Source organism: Lutzomyia longipalpis, chromosome 1 (genome assembly GCF_024334085.1).
Source record: "Lutzomyia longipalpis isolate SR_M1_2022 chromosome 1, ASM2433408v1".
Taxonomy (NCBI): Eukaryota; Metazoa; Arthropoda; class Insecta; order Diptera; family Psychodidae; genus Lutzomyia; species Lutzomyia longipalpis.
Window position 1 is genome coordinate 3,012,279 of NC_074707.1, and position 19,410 is coordinate 3,031,688.

The following is a 19,410-nucleotide window of genomic DNA, read 5'->3' on the forward strand; positions in this document are numbered from 1 at the left end:
AAAATGATCATGTAAATATGCTGCTGTGGTGTGCAGATTCACCTGATCAAAAGCAGATTTTTCTGATCAAAAGTCGGGACCCCTCTAAAAAATGTTTCAAAACTTTTTTATACACTTGTCGTGTATTTTCCGCGGGTTTTTTTTTAATTAACAATGAACATTTACTACAAGAAATTATGTCAAATTAATTTGAAAGACAGGGGGATGCCCAACCCCGAGAAATCAGTACTTTTCGTGACGCAGCGGTCTCTTTCGATCAGATGAAGGGATTAATTTGCACAATTCCACTTGCAATGAAAAATACATTTAATTAGCTTTCGATTAATCCCTATCTCATCATCCGGATTGACTTATTAATATAAAAAAAGTTAAAGTTTTTTTCGAGAATCGGTCGAGATTGATCGAGATTCGAGAATTCCTCATACATTTTGTTCAACAAAAAGTGACTTTTCTTTACAGAAAATGAGGTTATACCATCCCCTTGGAAAAAGAAAAAGCCTCCGCGGAAAATGCTGCAAAACTGTTTTGAAACATTTTTTATTTACGTACTTAACCGGCGCTACAGCTGGTCTCCATGCCTTGGCCGCCTTGGCCTGATCAATTTTCTTGTAATATATGTTTATTATTAATTTGAAAAAGAAAACACCTCAGCGAAAAATGAGTGACAATTAGTATTCAAAAAAGTTTTGAAACATTTTTTTAGAGGGACAAAAACTGCAAATGGCGTCGCAATATTTGAACTTTTTGGCAATCTTTTTCTGCATTTTTCTACGTGATCCCAGTTGATTTTAAGGAGTTTCTCTCGCGATTCTTCAATGTTTTTAGATTCTCTACAAGATGAAATGGGTCAAAATTATTCTGCGATAGAGGATTTTTTTTATATGGCCCGTGCATAAACTCCTTTTAGCTTATAAGATAGAGAGCACAACATCCTAATTCATAAACATTTTTACATCATCCCACCAAAGTGCTATCAATTCACCTTTGACCTCGTCTCCCGGCATTTGAGCATAATAATAAAACACAATCTCAACACTTTTTCTACACATTATATTTTTCTTTTCTTCCTGAGAACAGTAACAAAGCCATACTAGAAAACGAAAAATTATTATCTCATTTTGTGTGTATATAAGTTATGCGTAAAAGAAAGACTTTGCCTATACAAAAAAATAATAAATTGTATTGTACACAGGAAAAGGGGGAGGGGTTGATTCTCACACGCTCTCTCTCTCTCTCTCGCTCACCATTTAACTAAATGTTTGTATTGTTCCTTCACAGATATCCTTTTAATTGTCTCATAGCCTAGGATAATGCTAAATGAAAACGCTGCACTTTGCACCAGACGTGCCGAGAGCCCCTTGAGGAACATATTCATCTTCTCCTCGGCCCATAGCTCATTGAAGGCCACCCGAATGGAACCAAGGCGCTGCACCTGCAGACGTGCCCGTAGAATGTCAAGAGGATTCGTGATGAGAGTTGTTGTGAAGCCACCAAAGCTCCCCGCAATGCATTGTACTAGCAAATGAGACGACCAATTCGGCAGTATTTTGTAGAGTTGGTCTGTTAAGTGAGAGAATTTTCTTTATGAATAAAAAAATCATAAGAAAAATAATTATGCTACTGATGCAACCTTGATATAGATGGTAGAATGCCCACCATAGGGCAGAATTCGGTACGTAGGCCATAAGACTAGCTGTGTAGCCGCGATAGAAACCGCGAAATCCATCCCGCCTGTAAATCTCCTTGGTAATGCCAGCTGCTAGCCTAAAGCGTCCATTCTGTGGCTTAATTCCTAGCGGATTGAGGCCACCCTTCTCCGTGGCCGGCATCCCAATCACCATCATATGCTGTGAGATGACATCAAAGGGCACAATAAGTGTCTGCCCCACCACAGAGGCACAACCACCAGCTGCTAGAGCCTTTGTGCGTTGCCCTGCCCCATACTGCCCCAGCACGTGACGTACACTCTCGTAGGTGCTGATGTAGAACACCCCCGAGATGAGCTGCACCGAAGAGATCCAAAATCCCCGATAGAGCCCCGAAACCCCATCTGACTTGTAGATCTTTGTCCCAGCATCCAGCATTCCGGAATACACATCATTCCGAAATTGCACCTGAAGCTGCGTCTTGATCACAGTAAGGGGGTACAGGCAGCAACGTACCGTGAAGGAGCTCAACATACTCAGTGGGAAGAACTTGGCCTTATCCATCATCTCCCATTCGATGGTCTTGAGGAATTCCACACCCTCGAGGTCTGTTGCTTGGGACATTTTATCGCATAATCCCCTCACGCGTATCCACAGAATTTTATATTATCTATATATAAAAACAATTCCCTATGCTAAATAAATATTTCGTCACTTTTTTGGTTGATTTCATCAAAAACTACGAGATGATCACGGCAACATTCTCATCCGCATGGAAACACACATTGCAACTTCCTGCCACATCCATTCCAGCCATTACACTACAGTCACAGGAAATCCCAAAGTATACTTAGAATCTGCCAAAGAGACGACAAAAAAAAATTAAAATTTAATTCTAAAGAATAAATAAACACCTTTTTTGCATTTCTTTTTTTTACCTCCACACTCTTACATAATAATAATGCACTGGGCTGAGAAACAACATTTTTCTGCACATTTTATGCACAACGACTAGGTGGATGATGAGCAAGAAAGATGGCTAGAACAGCTCATGATAGCACTGGTGTAAAAAGTGATAAAGAGAAAAACGTCCTTCTAATATTTTCCCATGAAAAATCACATTAAAAAAAAACTTTGTGAACACTTTTTCTCGTCGATTTGTCAAAACGAAATAAAACCTATCGTTGGTTGAATTAGGTATTGTTGTATGAGCTATGTAATCTCACCGTATATAGATACATAAATTGCTCATACACGTGACGACTCTACACTTTCATGCAAAATTTCAGAGAAAAATTACTAAAGTTTTATTTTCTTTGAGAAAATAAATTATTTTTGAACAACTTTGATTTTATTGTTCAAATTATTTTTGCAAATCAGAATGTAAAGTTTTTCTGTTATAAAATTTAAAAAAAAAATAGATGGGAAATGTATTTGCCATGTGTGTCAAGGCCTGATGAATGTTACAGTCTTACATTCGAAAAAAATCGACTGAATAAGAATTTTTACAAAAGTTTGGGTAAAAGTGTTAGAAGAGCTAGAATTTCTAGGAATCTGAAAATGTAGATCCTTTTTTCATTTTCCATATTATGAGTTTTTCTTATTCTTAAACGCTAAGTAAATAATATCCATTATACCTAATTAAATTCCAAAGTTACCATGAACCTTGCAATTTTCGTCAGCATGATTTCTATTCGAAGTTGGGATTTTGGTGTAAAATTAGGATGATTTTTTAGACAACCAAAGATACTTTTCCTTATTAGTCCTTTTAGTCGGAATAAATGCGTTTAGATCTGCTGGTGAAATTAACCAGAATTTTTTTTGTTTTGTAGTTAAAAAACTTTCTTTTTATCGCAAAAATGTTCATATTTTTGTTACTTTGACATTCCGCGTAAATGATATATTCTTGATGAATTTACTCAATTAATATGTCTAGATTAACCATTCATTAGGAAGAATGCCATATAAATTCAAGCAAGAGCTATTTTATGTTAAAATTTAATTTATCTTATAAATTAGTCTTTAAGTTTTTTTTTTAATCAGAAATAATTTAATAAATTAGCTAAATTTTAATCCGAATTTCCACATTTATCTACTCGATTTGCATTATAGAAAGCACCCATTTAAATTAATAATCACTTTTGATATGATACATACATAACATACATAATATACTGGTACATAATTTATTATGCTTAGGTATGCTTCATTAATTATTTGAATTAACTTTTATTCATTTTATGTACATTTTAACCTTGTATTAGAGGAAAATTCCTTTGAAGGACTTGATTGATTTGGACTTTAATTTATGTATTAAATTGAAACTGATTATGTGGAGGAAATTCAATGAAAATGAGGTGATGAGAAAATATCTATAACATTCTCCCATTAACCGGGTTGGAAGCTTATTTTATTGAAGTTTGTTGTGTACAATAAAGGATGAATTTGCATTGTTTTTAAAGCTTCGCATCTCCCTCTAATATTTTTCTTTGAAAATCATACACGGGGCGAATAAAGGAGAAAGGCAAAAACACAGCGCCATTATTATCTATTTACCGATTAACATTATGAATTTATATGTTAAAATTACCATAACAACTCTTCAGAGGGGGCGGTACCTATTGCAATACAACTTGCGCAATCATAGCATTTCAAGCATTTTCCGAGCACATGGCTCCTCCCTCGGTTGCAAACTCAATTTCACAATAGCTTGATTTTCCTCGCAAACTTCCCAAGAAGGGCGACTATCCTTCAGTTCATCCTGAGACATTTTCCAAGTTAAACACGCTCAAATAGTGAAAGTTAAATCAATTGTGAAGTGATCATTAAAATTGCAATTAAAGTGAAGTGAAAAAGAAAATTGTAGAAAAAATCTTTTTTTCAGTTGAAAGGAATTGAATAAAATGAATAATATTGATTCACAATTAAATATTACGGATGATATTGTGAAAATTGTAAGTTTCATTGTGTTTGATTTGTTTAACTTTTTTTAATTTGTTTTTTCAAGTATTTTTTTTTAATCTAGAGATTTCGAGGGTTGGAAAATATACTATACTAACTCATTTTTGTTGATTTTCAGGAGAGCGATTTGAAGTTTGAGATTTACATTGCTTCTTATGTAAAAATTTTTACAGTTTTCGCTGTAACTTTGTAGGGAACAAATATTCGAATTTGTCCTTTTGAGGGAAGATGAAGGACATCAAAAGCTATCGAAAAATGCGTTAAAAATATACTATACTAACTCGACTTAGTATAGTGTATTTTCCAACCCTCGATTTGTGAAAAGTGATAATTTTAGGATTAAAAAAAAGAAAAATTAATTCCATCATCTTTAGAAAAAAGTGAAAAATTTAAACTGTATTTAATTAAATTAGTACCAGCTGTTATTTTAAGGAAGTTAGACCATTTTTTAAACCATTTTACTAACTATGTTTTAATCTATGTTTTTAGATTGGGTTTAAAAGGTATAAAAGCTCTTTTTAAATTGTAGCAAACAAGGCATTATTTATTAAATACATAATTTTATACAAGAACTAAGTCCTTATCTAAATTTAAAAGGAATCAAATTATTTAAGTAAATATTAAAAATAATAAAATATTTAAAATTTGCCGGCTAAACGACTTCCGGGAAAAATCAATTGACGCCTGGGAAAACGTGGAAAATGGCCACGGTTTCTTTATGGATATATAGCAGGCGAATGTTGTTCAAAAAAAGTTTTATCAAAAATATTTTAACAATTTTTTGTTTTCATTTGAGCATTTTTAAAATTCAAATTTACGTTTCTCGATTTAAATAAAAGTTTGATTACAAAACAAAAAGCCAACATTCTCGAGTCAAAATATTAGGATCTTGATTTCTTCTAGATACATAGATTGGCACTAGAATCAAGATAAATAAATTAATTTTAAATGAGTAATTAATGAAAAAAAATTTCTTTATATCCTTAGGGGAGAGCGGGGTTAAAAAAGTCACTTAAGGGTTTAGAAAAAGCTCAAAATATCATATTTCCCAAACAGATAAAGCAAAATGTATAGCTCAATTCTTTAGGATATTTCTTGCCCTACAACTCTTTCTCAGATCATTTTGTTCTATCTAGCTAGGAAATATGATATTTTAAGCTTTTTCCAAACCCTTAAGTGACTTGATTAGCCCCGCCCTCCCCTACTATAGTTTCTTTGTACTTTTGGGCATTAACTCAATAAATAAATTATATAAAAAAATTATATAACGCAAATTAAAGCTTTAAGCTTTTAAAAAGCTACTGACCGTGTTAAAAATTGTATTACTTTGAAGAATATTTGAAAAGTAATTAGGAAAAGTTTCCAAATTTACTAAATCATCCCTTATATTTTTAAATTCCTAATTAAAGATCCTAAATCAAATTTTTAGTGTTGGGAAATCCAATAAAATTATACATAAAACCAGTTTTTTATTCTCATATATCCTACATAGTTAATTTTCAATTCGTAAGATTAATTGAATAAAACGATGGAGCTTAAAAAATCCGTCGGTGACACAAATTTCCCAATTTTGCTATATACAATTTTCCGCAAGTAATATAGATATTAGGTATATGAAATAGAGACAAACGGCAAAGGGGCCACAATTTGAAGATTTTACAGAATCCCCATTTGAATGAGGTAACCCAAAGAAATTTTCCTCGCAATATTCATCTTGAGGGGAAATGAAACAATCTTGGACCGGAAATCATACGACGGAAATTCGCGGGAAAATATTATACTGTGGGTAAAAGCGAAATGGGATTTCCTCATTTCATGTTCAATTGATTGAAAATTCTCGTTGCTCTTCATTTTGTCAGTTGCTCTTTCTTTTAAAAGAAATTCTTTCTTTTATCCTCCGAATTGAGGATTTGGTTTTCTTTTTCTTGGAAAATGGAAAACTCGTCAGTTTAATTAGGAAAAAAGCTACATATAGTGATGTTACAGGTGTTAGTGCTGGAATATTTGTTGATTTTCACACAAACCCCACTTGACAAATTCTCCATAGAAAATGTAATTGAGATCCCACCGATGTTCGTCGTGTCATCGTGAGGGGAAGAAAATTGGGGTGGTTCTGTGTGGATGGGGGTGTGAAACTAAATATAGCAGCTTGAATTGAATTACAGTCTATTGGGACTATCAGTTGGGGTGACCGCAAACAATGCATTACACCCATTTACACCTTCCAACAATAGCTAATGTATGAGAATGATGGAGCAATTGGCAATCAAATACCAACAAAACCTCCAACCACGGCCTCATTGAGCGACATATGTACAGTACATAGGTGTGAGGAAAATAAAGGAAACTCGGGCATAAAGCCCATCGATGTGTGTGCACTATAAACAATTAAATAGAAATATCCGTGAAATGATTTTCAGGAAATTCTCCTTTGGCCAAATAGTGAATCCATTACGGGAATTAAATTGGAAAATGGGCTAAATAGCTTAGATGTTTACCCAAGAGAGAGAAATTCAATTCAACACAGCTGGATCTTCTTCATTCCCTTTTGTAGAACCTCACCGATTCATTGGGACACAGTGCATCCCCGCTGAGTCATGTCTCTTTTCTTTCAAACAATAAGAAAAATACTTCAGGAGCAACATCATCAACAGTTTCCTCATCATCCCCCATCTTAGCAGCTTCCTCACTCATCTCGCAACCACCACCATCGCCAACATCTGAAGCAACATCCCTGCCAACCATGCCATTGCCCTTAATATCATCGCAGGTACATCAAGGACATCAAAGCATTCATTCACCCCTACCGCAGCAAGAAAACGGTGAGATTGTCATGCGAAAGAATGAAAGATTGACTTGTAAAATTAAGACTTATTTTGTAATTCATTGTTGTCTAAATGTGGGCTAAATTCTTTATTAGATTTCCGGCATACGCCAAATAGAAATCTTTGGGTTAACGATATACCACCAGGAGAAGATTTAAGGCACACATGTAAGTTCTAATTTTAAATATTGAACGTTATTTTTTTACATTCTATCAATCCTTTTGCGAGAATTGAATTATAAGATCAACAATGTCCTTAAGGGGATAATAGGGCCTTTAAAGTCAAAGGTTTGTGAAAAATCCAAAATATTCTTCCCTTTAATTTAAGGCTTTTGGAACGTTAGACCCATTCGACTGATAAAATGTTAATTAAGTTCTTGTTTTACTCGTTTTAACCCCGTTACTCCTTAAAATTCACGTAAAATATGATTAATATCTCGATAATTCTTTAGTAAATCAGTCCTATCCTAAGTCACATATCCTTGCCATTTCAAAGGAAAATACTTAGGTACTACAAATTACCTTTCACTCAACTCCATGTCATTCCATGTAAAATCCACTCTTAAAGACAAATTGATTTTCAAAAGAGATACATATCGTGGTTTATAAAAGAAAAATCTTTGATATCAAATCACTTTTCATCAAGCAAACTACCATGTCACGCATAAGGGGATGAATTTCCCTCCTGTGAATTTTCTTCTCTTTTTTGGTATCACCACAGGTAGTCTACGATGCCACAGAGAGAAGGGAATTGATTCCATTGTAGAGTCAAGATGTTCCTTAAATATTCTTTTTCTTCTTGATGGGAAGAAATAACAATTTTTTTCCTCGTGAATTTTAGGCAAAGGCGTTCTCAGCGATAGGTCGTCCTTCTTTGACATTCCCGTACCATCTACACACCCTTACTGCTACAGGTAGTTTTCCTTGCCATTATTCGGTGGATTAAATTTTACTTGCGTGAATATTGATTGCAGATTTTCCACCGCACCACATCTCGTCAAAAGGGAACCAGTCGAGGGTGAGTCCTTTTCAATCAGTACACGATGTTTATTTTAAGGAGGGAGAGAGAAAATTCCTTCAAGAGGGTTTCCAGTTGAATTATGTGGGAAATTTCGGGGAAATTTATTTTATCATTTTATCTCCGATTGTTGCCCTATTACTGCTCAATCTCCTCTCACTGTACACTGACTTTTAGCCCGATTCAAAAAGGTGATTATTTAGTCATGAGACTCCTTTTTTGTGGATGCGAAATTATTCTTTGACATTCCCCCTAACGAATAAATTCCCTCAACGTGAAATGCTATCACATCACCACCTCATTGTTTGGCCAGATGGATGGAAGCTATTTGGTAATGATCGGGGGCAAATATGCAAGAAGAACATTACATGGGGCTTAAACGATGAGGGAGTGGAAAAGGGTTTTCGTTTACCAAAGATGGGGTAACGAATAATTAGCCCCTCAATAATTGATATTAATGAATTGTACATTTTCCGCTTGTGCATTATACTCCCATCATCACCTGATATGCCAGGGTATACGCGTATAGTGAAAACAAGACAGAATTATGAATTTCATCGATAATCTCTTAAGCTTCCCAACGCGGTTGGTTTTTTTTCTTCTTGCACCATACAGACTCCCTTATCAAAGTAGAAATATCCCGAAGCAATTTTGCATCTCTGTTAGGGGTATGTTTTTTTTCTTCTTCATACTTGCCACGCTTTAATAAATCGATTTGCAATTTATTCTTCCTTTCTGACACGTTGTGTAACATCCAACAAATTCAATTATATTGCTACTCGCTGTGGTGGTAGCGTTCTCGTGGATAATATGAGAAGAATATCTCACACCGAAAGGTGGATTATGCAAAATAATATTTCAAATACGTGACAGTATTTCCGAGATTCGAGATGATGATGGGAAATGAAAAGACCTCTGATTGCCAAGCTTCCTCTTTGTGGAGAAAAATTGTTATTTGTGTGCAAGAACACTATAAAGATTTTCCTTATCTAGACGTGCTTGTACTGTACATAATGTCTAGCTGAAGCTAGAGAATTTTCACAATGTTGAATTTACCGGAAAATTGTATTGTTTGACTTTCTTGTGCTTCTTCTCGTTTTTGTAAATAAACATTATTATTATTAAATTTGAAACAACACATTTGTACAGTGCATACGTCTCTCAATAGCCCTAGGATATATCGAGAGATTAATAAATCTCTTTTGCGAAAATAATATGTTGTGATTTAGCAAAAGTCAAACATGAGATTATATTGAAAAATACAACATTTTCAGGGAATTTGTTCTTGTTTTTCTTTAAACATTTTTTTTAAAGAATTTTTTCAATCCAAAAAATTATTTTATATAAAAAATCTAATCATATCATTATTCCCAAAATATTTAATGACCTGAAGAAGAGAAAAAACATCAAAAAAAAACTAAAAAAAAAAGTTCATTATCTCATTTGTTTCAGCATCAATTTTTTTTTAAGTCTTTTCTTAGATAAAAATTAAATAAACTACCTACAAAGATAATTTTATGAATTTTCATTTTTTTAATTAATTGATACTCTGTTCAAATCATCCTCCCTCTCCCACGTCCTAAACAACTAAAACGGTGCTAAATACACAAACAACATAATGATGAAAATATAACGAAAGGGGTGCAATGAAATTCCACATTACATATAACTCTGTGTAATAGGGGAAGCATGTTTTGTAGCTAATTAATGCATTAAAATTGAACGATATGCTTTCATCGCACTTAACACAACAATGCGAATCATCTTTATCAATTATGCAAGAAAAAATAAGAGCAGTGAACAAAACCAAGATGAATTTGCTACTTAAACTCCATTAATAACTTATGAATCTTGTGTTATGTGTATGCCTTTACGCCCCCATAGGGAGAATGCTATTGTTCTTTTTGCGATTAACCCACATTTAGTTCCCTCCTATATGTGTGCACTCCTTCCCCTCCTGCAGGATGGCACACCTCATACCCAGATCGGCTCTTTACGGATCAGATTTACAGTAATATGAAATCAGTTGTAACACAGACTGTGTGTGGGTCTCAAGGAATCTCCTCGAGTCACCCTTCAATATACCCCGACTCCACGTCTCACATAAACCACTCCCCCATTGTGTCCACTGGGAATCACCATCATCACTTGGTAGAGTCATCTCAGCACAATTACCAACAAAGCTACAACCTACGCTCAAATTCCGATACCACAGCCGCTGTTACGTCCACAGAACCCGATTATATCCCTTCCTGCGGAGGATCAAACAATAATTCCGCCGCTGTTACCATTCATCCGTCAAATACAACCATCCACCAGCGACGTGGATCTCTGCAGTTGTGGCAATTTCTTGTGGCACTCTTGGATGAGCCAACTGCAAGTGCCGGATGCATAGCATGGACAGGACGAGGGATGGAATTTAAATTGGTTGAACCTGAAGAAGTTGCCAGGAGGTGGGGTATTCAGAAGAATCGACCAGCAATGAATTATGATAAATTATCACGGAGTCTACGGTATTACTATGAAAAAGGAATAATGCAAAAAGTCGCAGGTTCGTTAAAGGATTTCCTCATTTAAAAAAAATCCTTCATGATTTAAAAAAAAATGTTTTTTTTTCCATAAAAAAAAAGGGTTGAAAATGTTAAGGATTTTGTCATTTTAGGGGAGCGATATGTTTACAAGTTTGTCTGTGATCCCGAGGCCCTGTTCAACATGGCATATGGCTCAAATACCGGTGCGAATGTGGATACCCAGAGCAATTCCTTAGCATTACCAACCCGCAATGATTCGGGTCATTTACAAAATGGACTACCAACGACTACGGAAACTACCACCTTTGTACAAAATCGCACAAGCTCCACATACTACTCCTACCCCTATCATCACATTTCTAAGGATCAATCAAATGAAATGTACTCAACTAATTTGTTACGAACACCCTGAAAAGCAATAAAAATGGAATTTATTTATTAAAAAAAAAACTTTTTCTTTGCGGTCAAAAACCTCCGTGAGATGTAGACTATTTATTATTCTCGTTAACCATGATTAAGAAGGTTGAATGGCAAAAAAATCTTTCTTGTAGAGCTCCCAATAATTTGTTTGTGAATTTTAAAGATTATCGAAATCGTGTTTTTTGTGGGAATTAAAATTCAGCGAGCAGGTGATGTAAAAAGGTCATTGAATAGTATTTGGTATTCCACATACGTGCAATAGAGGCACATTGATGATGACCGTGAAAACTCTTCTTGAGTTTTCTGTATTTTTTTTAATAAAATAAAAGTTATTAGATTCTGGGAAAAATCTTATAAGATTTTTACATATTATTTCTTTCTTTAAACGAGTTTCTGAAAGGAAATTACTTTTCTAGGGCTCTTTAAAGCTCTTTCTAACTGTTTTCTCGAACAATAATTCATTGTTTGCCTTTCTTTTATAGAACGACAATAGAACGATTTAAAAACTCAATCTATCAAAATCTTACAACACATTTTTAAGTTGCTAAAAAAGAAAAGATTTTTATCAGAATCTATCTACCCCTTTCATTAAAAAAAAATTATAGTAAAATCTAATTATCAATTTGAGAATGAAATTTAAAATTTTTAAAATCAAACCCAGATTTTTCCTTATATTTTCGCAAAGTCTGATCTCAAAATTATCTAAAGAAACTAAGTCATTCTCAATCAAAATCGTTGAAGAAGTTCTAAAACTCTTCTTCTATCAGAATCTTTACGATTTTTTGTGGAAATAAAAACTTTTTATGCTATTTTATTTACTCAAAATCAAGGAATTAAAATTGCCGAGAGCAGAAAAAAATTGGCAAATCTGGATTAAAAATTATTTAACCATCTAATTTATTAATTAAATGTCACGATTAAAATTTATTTCAAAAGGTAAAACGCAAGATATTGATTTCCTCGAATGTAAATTCTTATAAATTAAATTTCAACACATTTATCTGCCCAAAAAAAAGAATACCAATTGCATGAAAATAAAGGGTTTATCATTGAGAAATGCGCCCAAGCATACAAAATAATACTTTTCTCAATTTCTTATCTCACAGAGAAAGTCGAGCTTTAAATTGGTTCATGATTTAAAAAAAAACTTTTATATTTCACTCTCTCATTTTTTAAATTTCTCATTCTCTTTAGCAAAAAAAAGCTTTCGAGGTATATAATTTAGTAAAGAATTTGGCTGTGACATTGGAATTTTTATTTTTATATACACACCAACCGGTGTTATGTATAAAATTAAATAGCAACGCGAATTCATTTAGCACTTTCGCTTGTATTTGGAAACAATGACGTAATTTCTGTTTTTATATGCCGTCCGCCGAGGCGATCAAACATTTTTGAGCACAATCTCAAAAAAAATCTTGGTCACATCAGTTTTAGTTTCTCTCTGAGCTTCGGCGTGAATTGACTTCCTCTGTATAAGCTGTGTGAGAGATTTTTATTTCTTTAATTTGAGTGAGAAAAAAAGTCCAGAAAGGAAAGAAAAGATGTCCAGTGAAGAGAGTGGATTTGGTTTTAAGGACAAGCAAAAGGCACTGGATACCCTAAAGTTGCTGGAAAATCAGGATAGCCAGTACAGACTCCTCACGATTAGGGGATTGCTGGGGAGAGCCAAGAGGGTGCTAACGCGTAAGTAATATTGCACAAGTCTGCCCAAACAAATTCTCATCGATAAAATGATGGTGATGTAATATTATTAAAAATCTAATTTTGGCAGTGACAAAAGCCGAAGAAAAGCGGAATAATATTAAGGAAGCCATTGAGGTTTTTGAGAATTGGCTCGAGGAGAACAAGAGCACGACAAGTAAGAGCAAAGCCAAATCTTCCGGAGGAGCGGAAAATGAGGAGAAAATTGATAAGGTCCCTGGATTGGGATTCAAAGACAAGGAAGCAGCGGAAAAGACTCTCAAGTGAGTTTTTTTTTGCTTTTTATTGATAAGAAAATTAATTTCAACTAAATGTAAAAATAAATTAACCCTTTCACGACCAAGACGATTAAAGTTTGCAGTTTAAAAATAAATAAATTTTTTTTTCTAAGGATCCTGGACAATCGGGATGCAGACTACCAGAAGCTGGTTCTCAAAAGTCTCATTACAAGCTCAAAGAGTGTAATCTCACGCACAAAAGACAAGCAGAAGGTATCAGATATCAAGGAGGGTGTGGACATTCTCACAGAATACCTCGACAGTCTGGACACATTGGGGCAACCGAACATGAAGTACCTCCCAGCAGACATCATCCAGAACTTCCCAAAGCCATCAGACAAATTGGCCAAGGAGTTCTTGGTGACCTACACTGAAACAGCTGGAGGGAATTACAAAAAGCTCAGGACGCTCTTCCCAGAGGATGATGATTCCAATTCCTGGGATATTGTTCGGAATAAGAATCTCTCGAGTCTACAGAAGACAATCCAAGAGAAGAAGCTTTCACTCTTCAATAGCGACGGATCGCCTACGAAGGAGCATCTAGCGCTCATTTCGTGGGCCTACACTCCAAAAATGGAAAAGCTCAAGCAATTCATTGAGCAGAAGAATGAAAAGAATGGTGATTCAACATCTTCGGATGAACCCAGTGTAAAGAAGCGCAAAGTGTGAATGAATTTTGCAAGGAAAATGCTCTGAAAACTTTTTTTTAATTAATGAAGTCCAATTAAAAAAGTTCTAAAATTTGAATTCAATAAATGAAATCCATTGAAATGATTAAAGTTCAATTTTTCTGGTTTTTTTGGTGCCTTCTTGAGAAAATCAAAGGCTTGAAATTGTTTGGAATTTTCCAGTGTTCCTTCAGGGTATTTAAGGGGTTTCAAATTCAAATGATTTAAAATTTAAATTCAAAAACTTACGGTTTTCCCGGGTTGACGTTTTTTTTTGCTTTTCCGATTTTCCAGATGCTTTTTTGGTGATTTTCCGTTGCTCTTCAGGTGAAAAAAGCCACTTTTGGAAGGAGAATCTAAAAAAATGACCTGAAAATGTAAAGAAAACATGAAATAATAACGTTAAATGTTTTAAAACATCTTCAAAATGATCTGTTATTGCATTCTGTGCATTTGAAAGGTTTTAAAATCGTCGGAAAATGGGGAAAATCTTTGTTTCAAAATTTAAAAAATAATTTTCCCGCGCAAATCTTCCTTTAAGAGGGCTAAATCGACTAAATACGCTAAATAAGAGATCTCTTACTTTAAGATGGATTTTGCACGATTTTTTTTTCTAAAAAAAAACGGTCGTTTCAAACCGGCGATGCTAATCGATGCGGCATCGCCTCCTAAGCGCAGAAAACTCAATTTTCCCCGGAAATCTCAGCGAAAAACTCGAGAAAACCACGAAAAACAGACAGTGTGAGAGAGAAAACTAGCAAATAACACCAATTTCCTTTTCACTCATTCAAAAACGAACTATACTGATAAAAATCGTTCGTTGCGGAAAGTCTCCAATGTCAAAATGACATCCGGCCTGCTGTGAAAAATAAAAAGAAGAAGAAAAATAAGTGTAAATTCTCCAACGCAAGTTTTATGTTTTATTTTCAGAAAAAACTCCCTTTGGGTGCCGTCGCAGCCTCCGCCCCTCTGTGTGCCCCTATGTGATGTGAATCTCGTCAAATTGTGTTGGATTTTCTTTTGTATTTTTCCCGTGGGCGCGGTGCATTTTAACGCAAATTAGGGGGGGCCTGGTTTTCGTCGTAGGATTGGGGTTTTTTTAGGCCTCCTCTCTCTCTCGACTAACATGGAGGAAGAGGACTACCCACCGCAGAAGCCGTATCACACAAAATTCTCCGACGATGATCTCGTAAATCTGTGCCAGCGGGCGAATTTGGTTAAGGCCTACAACACGCCCCAGTGGGAACCGAAGGGGAGGAATGAACCCGAAAATACGCTGAAGCATGCCAAACACAGTGTCAAAGGTGAGTCCAGAGGGCCCCCCTCGGAGGATAAGGATGTTTTTATTAATTGCTGTCTCTGTATTTCCAATGGGAGGTGTAGGAAAGAGTGTCTCAAACGGACAGGAGTCGTGGGGCAGAGATTCCGGAGCCAGAGATTTGTCCCCAGAAGTCCTGAGGGCTCCCACATCCAGTGAAGCTGGAAGTCAAATAACTGAGAGTGAAGTGGCCAATTGCTCAATTGTCGACCTGGCCAACAAGGTGAGAGGAAAAGGGTTTTGTTGATGAGGAAGGTGAGACTTGAAGGTGTCGATCATGTGCTGTTTACTTGTCCTAAGTATGATAGTGGGAGAGAGGATCTTGTTATTGCGTGTAGTGAAGTCTGTGATAGTCCCTATTCTAAAGACATTGTGGAACTAGCCATTGAGCAGAAGAGATTGGGACCACTGATGGGAATCGCTGATTTTCTGAAACGGAACAAGATCTTCCTGTTGACTTGCCTCAAGACTGCAGTCTAGTAGTTCCCTTTGATTACAGACTTTCTAATTCGGATGGGAGGGCGGCAAAAAAGAAAAAAAAGGTGAGACTAATTTTGTTCTTTGGGGGCAGTTTCACGCATCAGCAATGTCAGCACTCAAGTCAGAAGTCATGGAAATGGCGGAGAAGCTCAAGAATGCCACAAAGGATAGGGAAGCGCTGCAGAAGGAGCTGTCAGAGGCCTTGGAGGAGAAGGATCGCTCTCGGAGGCGATTGGAAGTCATCAGTGCAGCCCATGAGAGTCGCCTCACTGAAATGCACTGCGTCATTGTGGAGCTGAGTAAGAAACTAAAGAGATACGAGGAGAGATCCATTCTTGAGGAGCAGGAACCCGAAGAGAGTGGTGAGTTTCCTGGGCCTATATTCCTCAATTCCTTCACGGCTTCTTAATCCTAAAACTTTTTCTTTTCAGTATCAGAACTGAGCTTCCAGGAGGGTTCAGTCTACAATTCCGAGCAGGAAGGTCAGGCCGTTGACTACGAACCCACGGATCAGTTGGAAGTGAAATCAGAACAGCAGGAGAGGCTGACAAATGTGGATGATTTGGGTCAAATTGCCGGACAAGCAAGTAGTGCCCAGATGGAGGTACTTCAGGAGGAGGTGCTGCATTTACGTGCCCAAGTTGCTCTTCTGCAATCCCATCTTGCCTGTACCACCAACCTCAGGAACCTCACGCGGGAATTGTCAGCTGAAAGTGGAAATTGCGAGATGAACCCCGAGCAAATCCCAGAAGATCTCGCCACAAACCAAAGGATCGCCCCTAAATTCAGTCATGCCGAAATGGCAAAGAAATCACCCCTGAACATGGGCCCCACCTACAACTCCATGCGGAGTCAGAAGCTTATGGAATTCACCAATGGGCCCCCAATTGCCAAAATTGCCGAACGTGTGAAGCTGAGAAAGACCACAGAGCATGCTGGGGAACTTCCGGAAGTTCTCGGGGAGGAATTCCCCCAAATGGAGCACCTTGTTACGGATCTCATGCACGATCCCAGTGGGAGTGACCTGGAGAATCTCCAAATGTCCAATATCATGCAAATTGAGCGTCTCCACAATCGCATTGAGCATCTTCAGGCACAAAACGCCCTCCTGTCGTTGACACTGAGCGAGAATAAGTCACACTGTGATCAGCTCTATCTCCTCTGTGGCCAGTACGAATCCAATGCCATTGCCCTGCAGCAGGCGCTGAATTTTAGCGATAGAACCATCGAGGCGTACGACGTGATGCTGGCACTCTTTGAGAGTCGTCTCGATGTGCTGGAGAAGAATCCCGCTGGCGTGAAGAATCGTCAGGATGCTGAGAATGTTGCCCGGCACCTACTCAGTCACCTTGAGAGTGAGAAGAATCTACCCGATCACAGCCTTGGCCCATGGCAGGATGCCTCCCTCATCTATTCCTCCAGGTACTCGCTTTTTTTGTCTCTCTGATATTTTTAGAAATCGGAAAGATTTGATGAGCTTCCCGGAAAGTGCCATAAATGCCTGGAAGTTGCGTAGTTATCCTTCCCACTGCATCAGGAAGTTTCTAAGGGATTTTAGGAGCTTCCTTTTCAACACCCGGCTGATTCTTGATGTCATCTTTGGGTCAAAATCTGAGTTTATAAAACGCTTCGTGCAATTGCAAAGGGACGTTTCCTAAATCAAGAGATTTTAACTGTTGAATGAAATCAATGATCAGCTGGGTGTTGAAAAGGTGATTCCTACGATCCCTTAGAAACTATCTAATGCAATGGACAGGATGAATATACAACTTCCATGCACTTTTGGCACTTTCCGGGAAGTACATTAAACCATTGCGGGAAGAAAAGTTTATTCAAAAAGTGTAAAAACTTCAAGTTGTTCTTCTTTGGAGCCATAAAAAGTCACGGAAAAGACGAGAGAAAAAGGGGGCGAGTTGTTTTATTTTTATAGGGCAATTTTCCGTGCTTTATTGACTTTCTCTCGTAGAGAGAAGTTGTGGATTATTCAATAATGATGCTCAAACTATGCTGCCAAGTTAATTTATTGAAGGCACCCACACGTTCTCAGTCTTTAATAAATCAATAAAATAAATTTTATATTCTTGTCTCTCTTCGTTGCAGTGACGACAACCTGATCCCTTGGTCCAAGGAGGATGATTTCCGCCTGCGAGAACATATTTCAAAGCTCAAAGGAAACCGCGCGAGGGTACAGAACACAACAGTTGTCCTCCAGTCGCCCTACTATTGCGAGGAAAGCGGAGAGTTCGCCTCAACCATGCCGAGTGCATCGAAAGGGCATCCAAAGAGTAGTCACGACGAAAAGAGAATGGACATGGAGGTGGCGGTGCTCATGCAGGAACTAATGAATATGCGTGAGGACATTGTGGAGTTTAAATTTCGCGCTGAAATGTCCGAAAGGGAGAAACGATGCGCCGAGGAGGGTCTAATGACTGTCCAGAAGGCCCTAACGCAACTCCAGGCACAATTCACCCACAACGAAGCCCTCGTCTCCAAGTCCGAGAAGCCCACAGACACGGACTACGTTGAGAACATGGAGAGGGAACTCGTGCAGGCCTTTGCGCGTGAATCGCGGCTCAAGATGCGTCTACAGCGACTCGTGGAGAGCGTTACGACGGCCATGAAGACGTCAGAAGGGAAGAAATCATCATCCAAATAGCTCTCGCCCAATAATTGGGCATCATCACTGCGGAGTTTCGTGATTTTTTTTCTCGAAACTCTCTGCTCTGCATTTTGCACTATTTAATGAAGAAGAAGAAGAAACCTTAGCAAAAAAAAATCTACAAAAATATCCCATTTTAGCCTTGCCCGGAAACTTTTCGCGGGTAGTGTATATTTAATGAAAAATGAAAAAAAAATATCATAGAAAGTGCATTTCTGTTGCAAATTGTAAGACTTGATATTTAAGAATGATGGTTCTCCTCCATCACAGACCCCCAGTATTATCTCTCACACAAAAAACATGAAATTGTGTACCCAGAAGCAGCATAAAAAAACGGCTAATTCCTATCATGTCGAAAAACTTGCAATATATACATACTAACAACATTTTTCGCATGCATAGGCTTTCATACAAAATGGAATAAAGAATGAAAAAAAAAAACTAATTTTGCATTTAAAGCAGCTTACACCGTGCAAAGAAAACAAATATATTATTATAATCTTATATTAAAAAAATGAAGAATATTGACAAACAAATAATTCACGAGCAACTGAAGAAAAAAAAATGTTATTAATACTAGAAAATAGCTTTTGTGATGCAAGTCAATAAATTTGCCATATATAAATTATTTGAGACCCACAATAAAATGCTAAAAGTTAAATAAAAATTTAGTTTTTTATTCTTTTGTGACACTTTGAAGGTTTTACAAACGTTCTTCATCAGGTCCATAAAGAATTAGTCGTTTTCGCGACATTTCGAAGGTTTTTTTGTTGTCTTCATCAGGTCTACAAGGAATTAGTAATCTTCTAAAATCTCTGATCGATTTTAATGAAATTTTCTGAAATTATAGTTCTTGAGTCTAAAAAAAAAGTTTGAATATTAATTAGGAAGTCTTAAGCCATT

General features: G+C 36.6%; 6 protein-coding genes across 8 annotated transcripts in view; 3 read left to right on the plus strand and 3 right to left on the minus strand.

Moving 5' to 3' along the window:
• The window catches only part of LOC129786413 (calcium-transporting ATPase sarcoplasmic/endoplasmic reticulum type), a 642,650-nt gene that overhangs the window by 562,331 nt on the left and 60,909 nt on the right, over positions 1–19,410 (minus strand). The window lies entirely within an intron of this gene.
• The window catches only part of LOC129786498 (3'(2'),5'-bisphosphate nucleotidase 1), a 1,077,868-nt gene that overhangs the window by 536,484 nt on the left and 521,974 nt on the right, over positions 1–19,410 (minus strand). The gene's annotated exons all lie outside the window — the stretch shown is intronic.
• Positions 1,032–2,836, minus strand: LOC129786496 (solute carrier family 25 member 44). Of its 2 annotated transcripts, none has more exons than XM_055821578.1 (3): positions 2,585–2,836; positions 1,631–2,503; positions 1,032–1,560 (listed from the first exon to the last, which is right to left on the minus strand). In XM_055821578.1, the coding sequence occupies exons 2-3, from the start codon at positions 2,268–2,270 to the stop codon at positions 1,241–1,243; spliced, it is 960 nt and encodes a 319-aa protein (XP_055677553.1). In that variant the 5' UTR covers positions 2,271–2,503; positions 2,585–2,836; the 3' UTR covers positions 1,032–1,240. The 2 variants fall into 2 exon arrangements, with proteins under 2 accessions (XP_055677553.1, XP_055677554.1); XM_055821579.1 differs by having other exon boundaries at positions 2,599–2,826.
• On the plus strand, positions 6,845–11,392 carry LOC129786831 (uncharacterized). Its single transcript, XM_055822075.1, has 7 exons — positions 6,845–6,925; positions 7,162–7,429; positions 7,528–7,599; positions 8,273–8,345; positions 8,406–8,449; positions 10,413–11,000; positions 11,112–11,392. The coding sequence occupies exons 1-7, from the start codon at positions 6,845–6,847 to the stop codon at positions 11,390–11,392; spliced, it is 1,407 nt and encodes a 468-aa protein (XP_055678050.1).
• On the plus strand, positions 12,764–14,167 carry LOC129786503 (uncharacterized). The gene is made up of 3 exons (XM_055821585.1): positions 12,764–13,086; positions 13,175–13,367; positions 13,496–14,167. Exons 1-3 carry the CDS (start codon positions 12,945–12,947, stop codon positions 14,049–14,051), a joined length of 891 nt encoding a protein of 296 aa, XP_055677560.1. The 5' UTR covers positions 12,764–12,944; the 3' UTR covers positions 14,052–14,167.
• LOC129786433 (colorectal mutant cancer protein) lies at positions 14,911–19,128 on the plus strand. 2 transcript variants are annotated; one of them, XM_055821460.1, is made up of 5 exons: positions 14,911–15,354; positions 15,428–15,591; positions 15,940–16,210; positions 16,280–17,270; positions 17,949–19,128. In XM_055821460.1, exons 1-5 carry the CDS (start codon positions 15,177–15,179, stop codon positions 18,502–18,504), a joined length of 2,160 nt encoding a protein of 719 aa, XP_055677435.1. In that variant the 5' UTR covers positions 14,911–15,176; the 3' UTR covers positions 18,505–19,128. The 2 variants fall into 2 exon arrangements, with proteins under 2 accessions (XP_055677435.1, XP_055677436.1); XM_055821461.1 differs by having other exon boundaries at positions 15,434–15,591.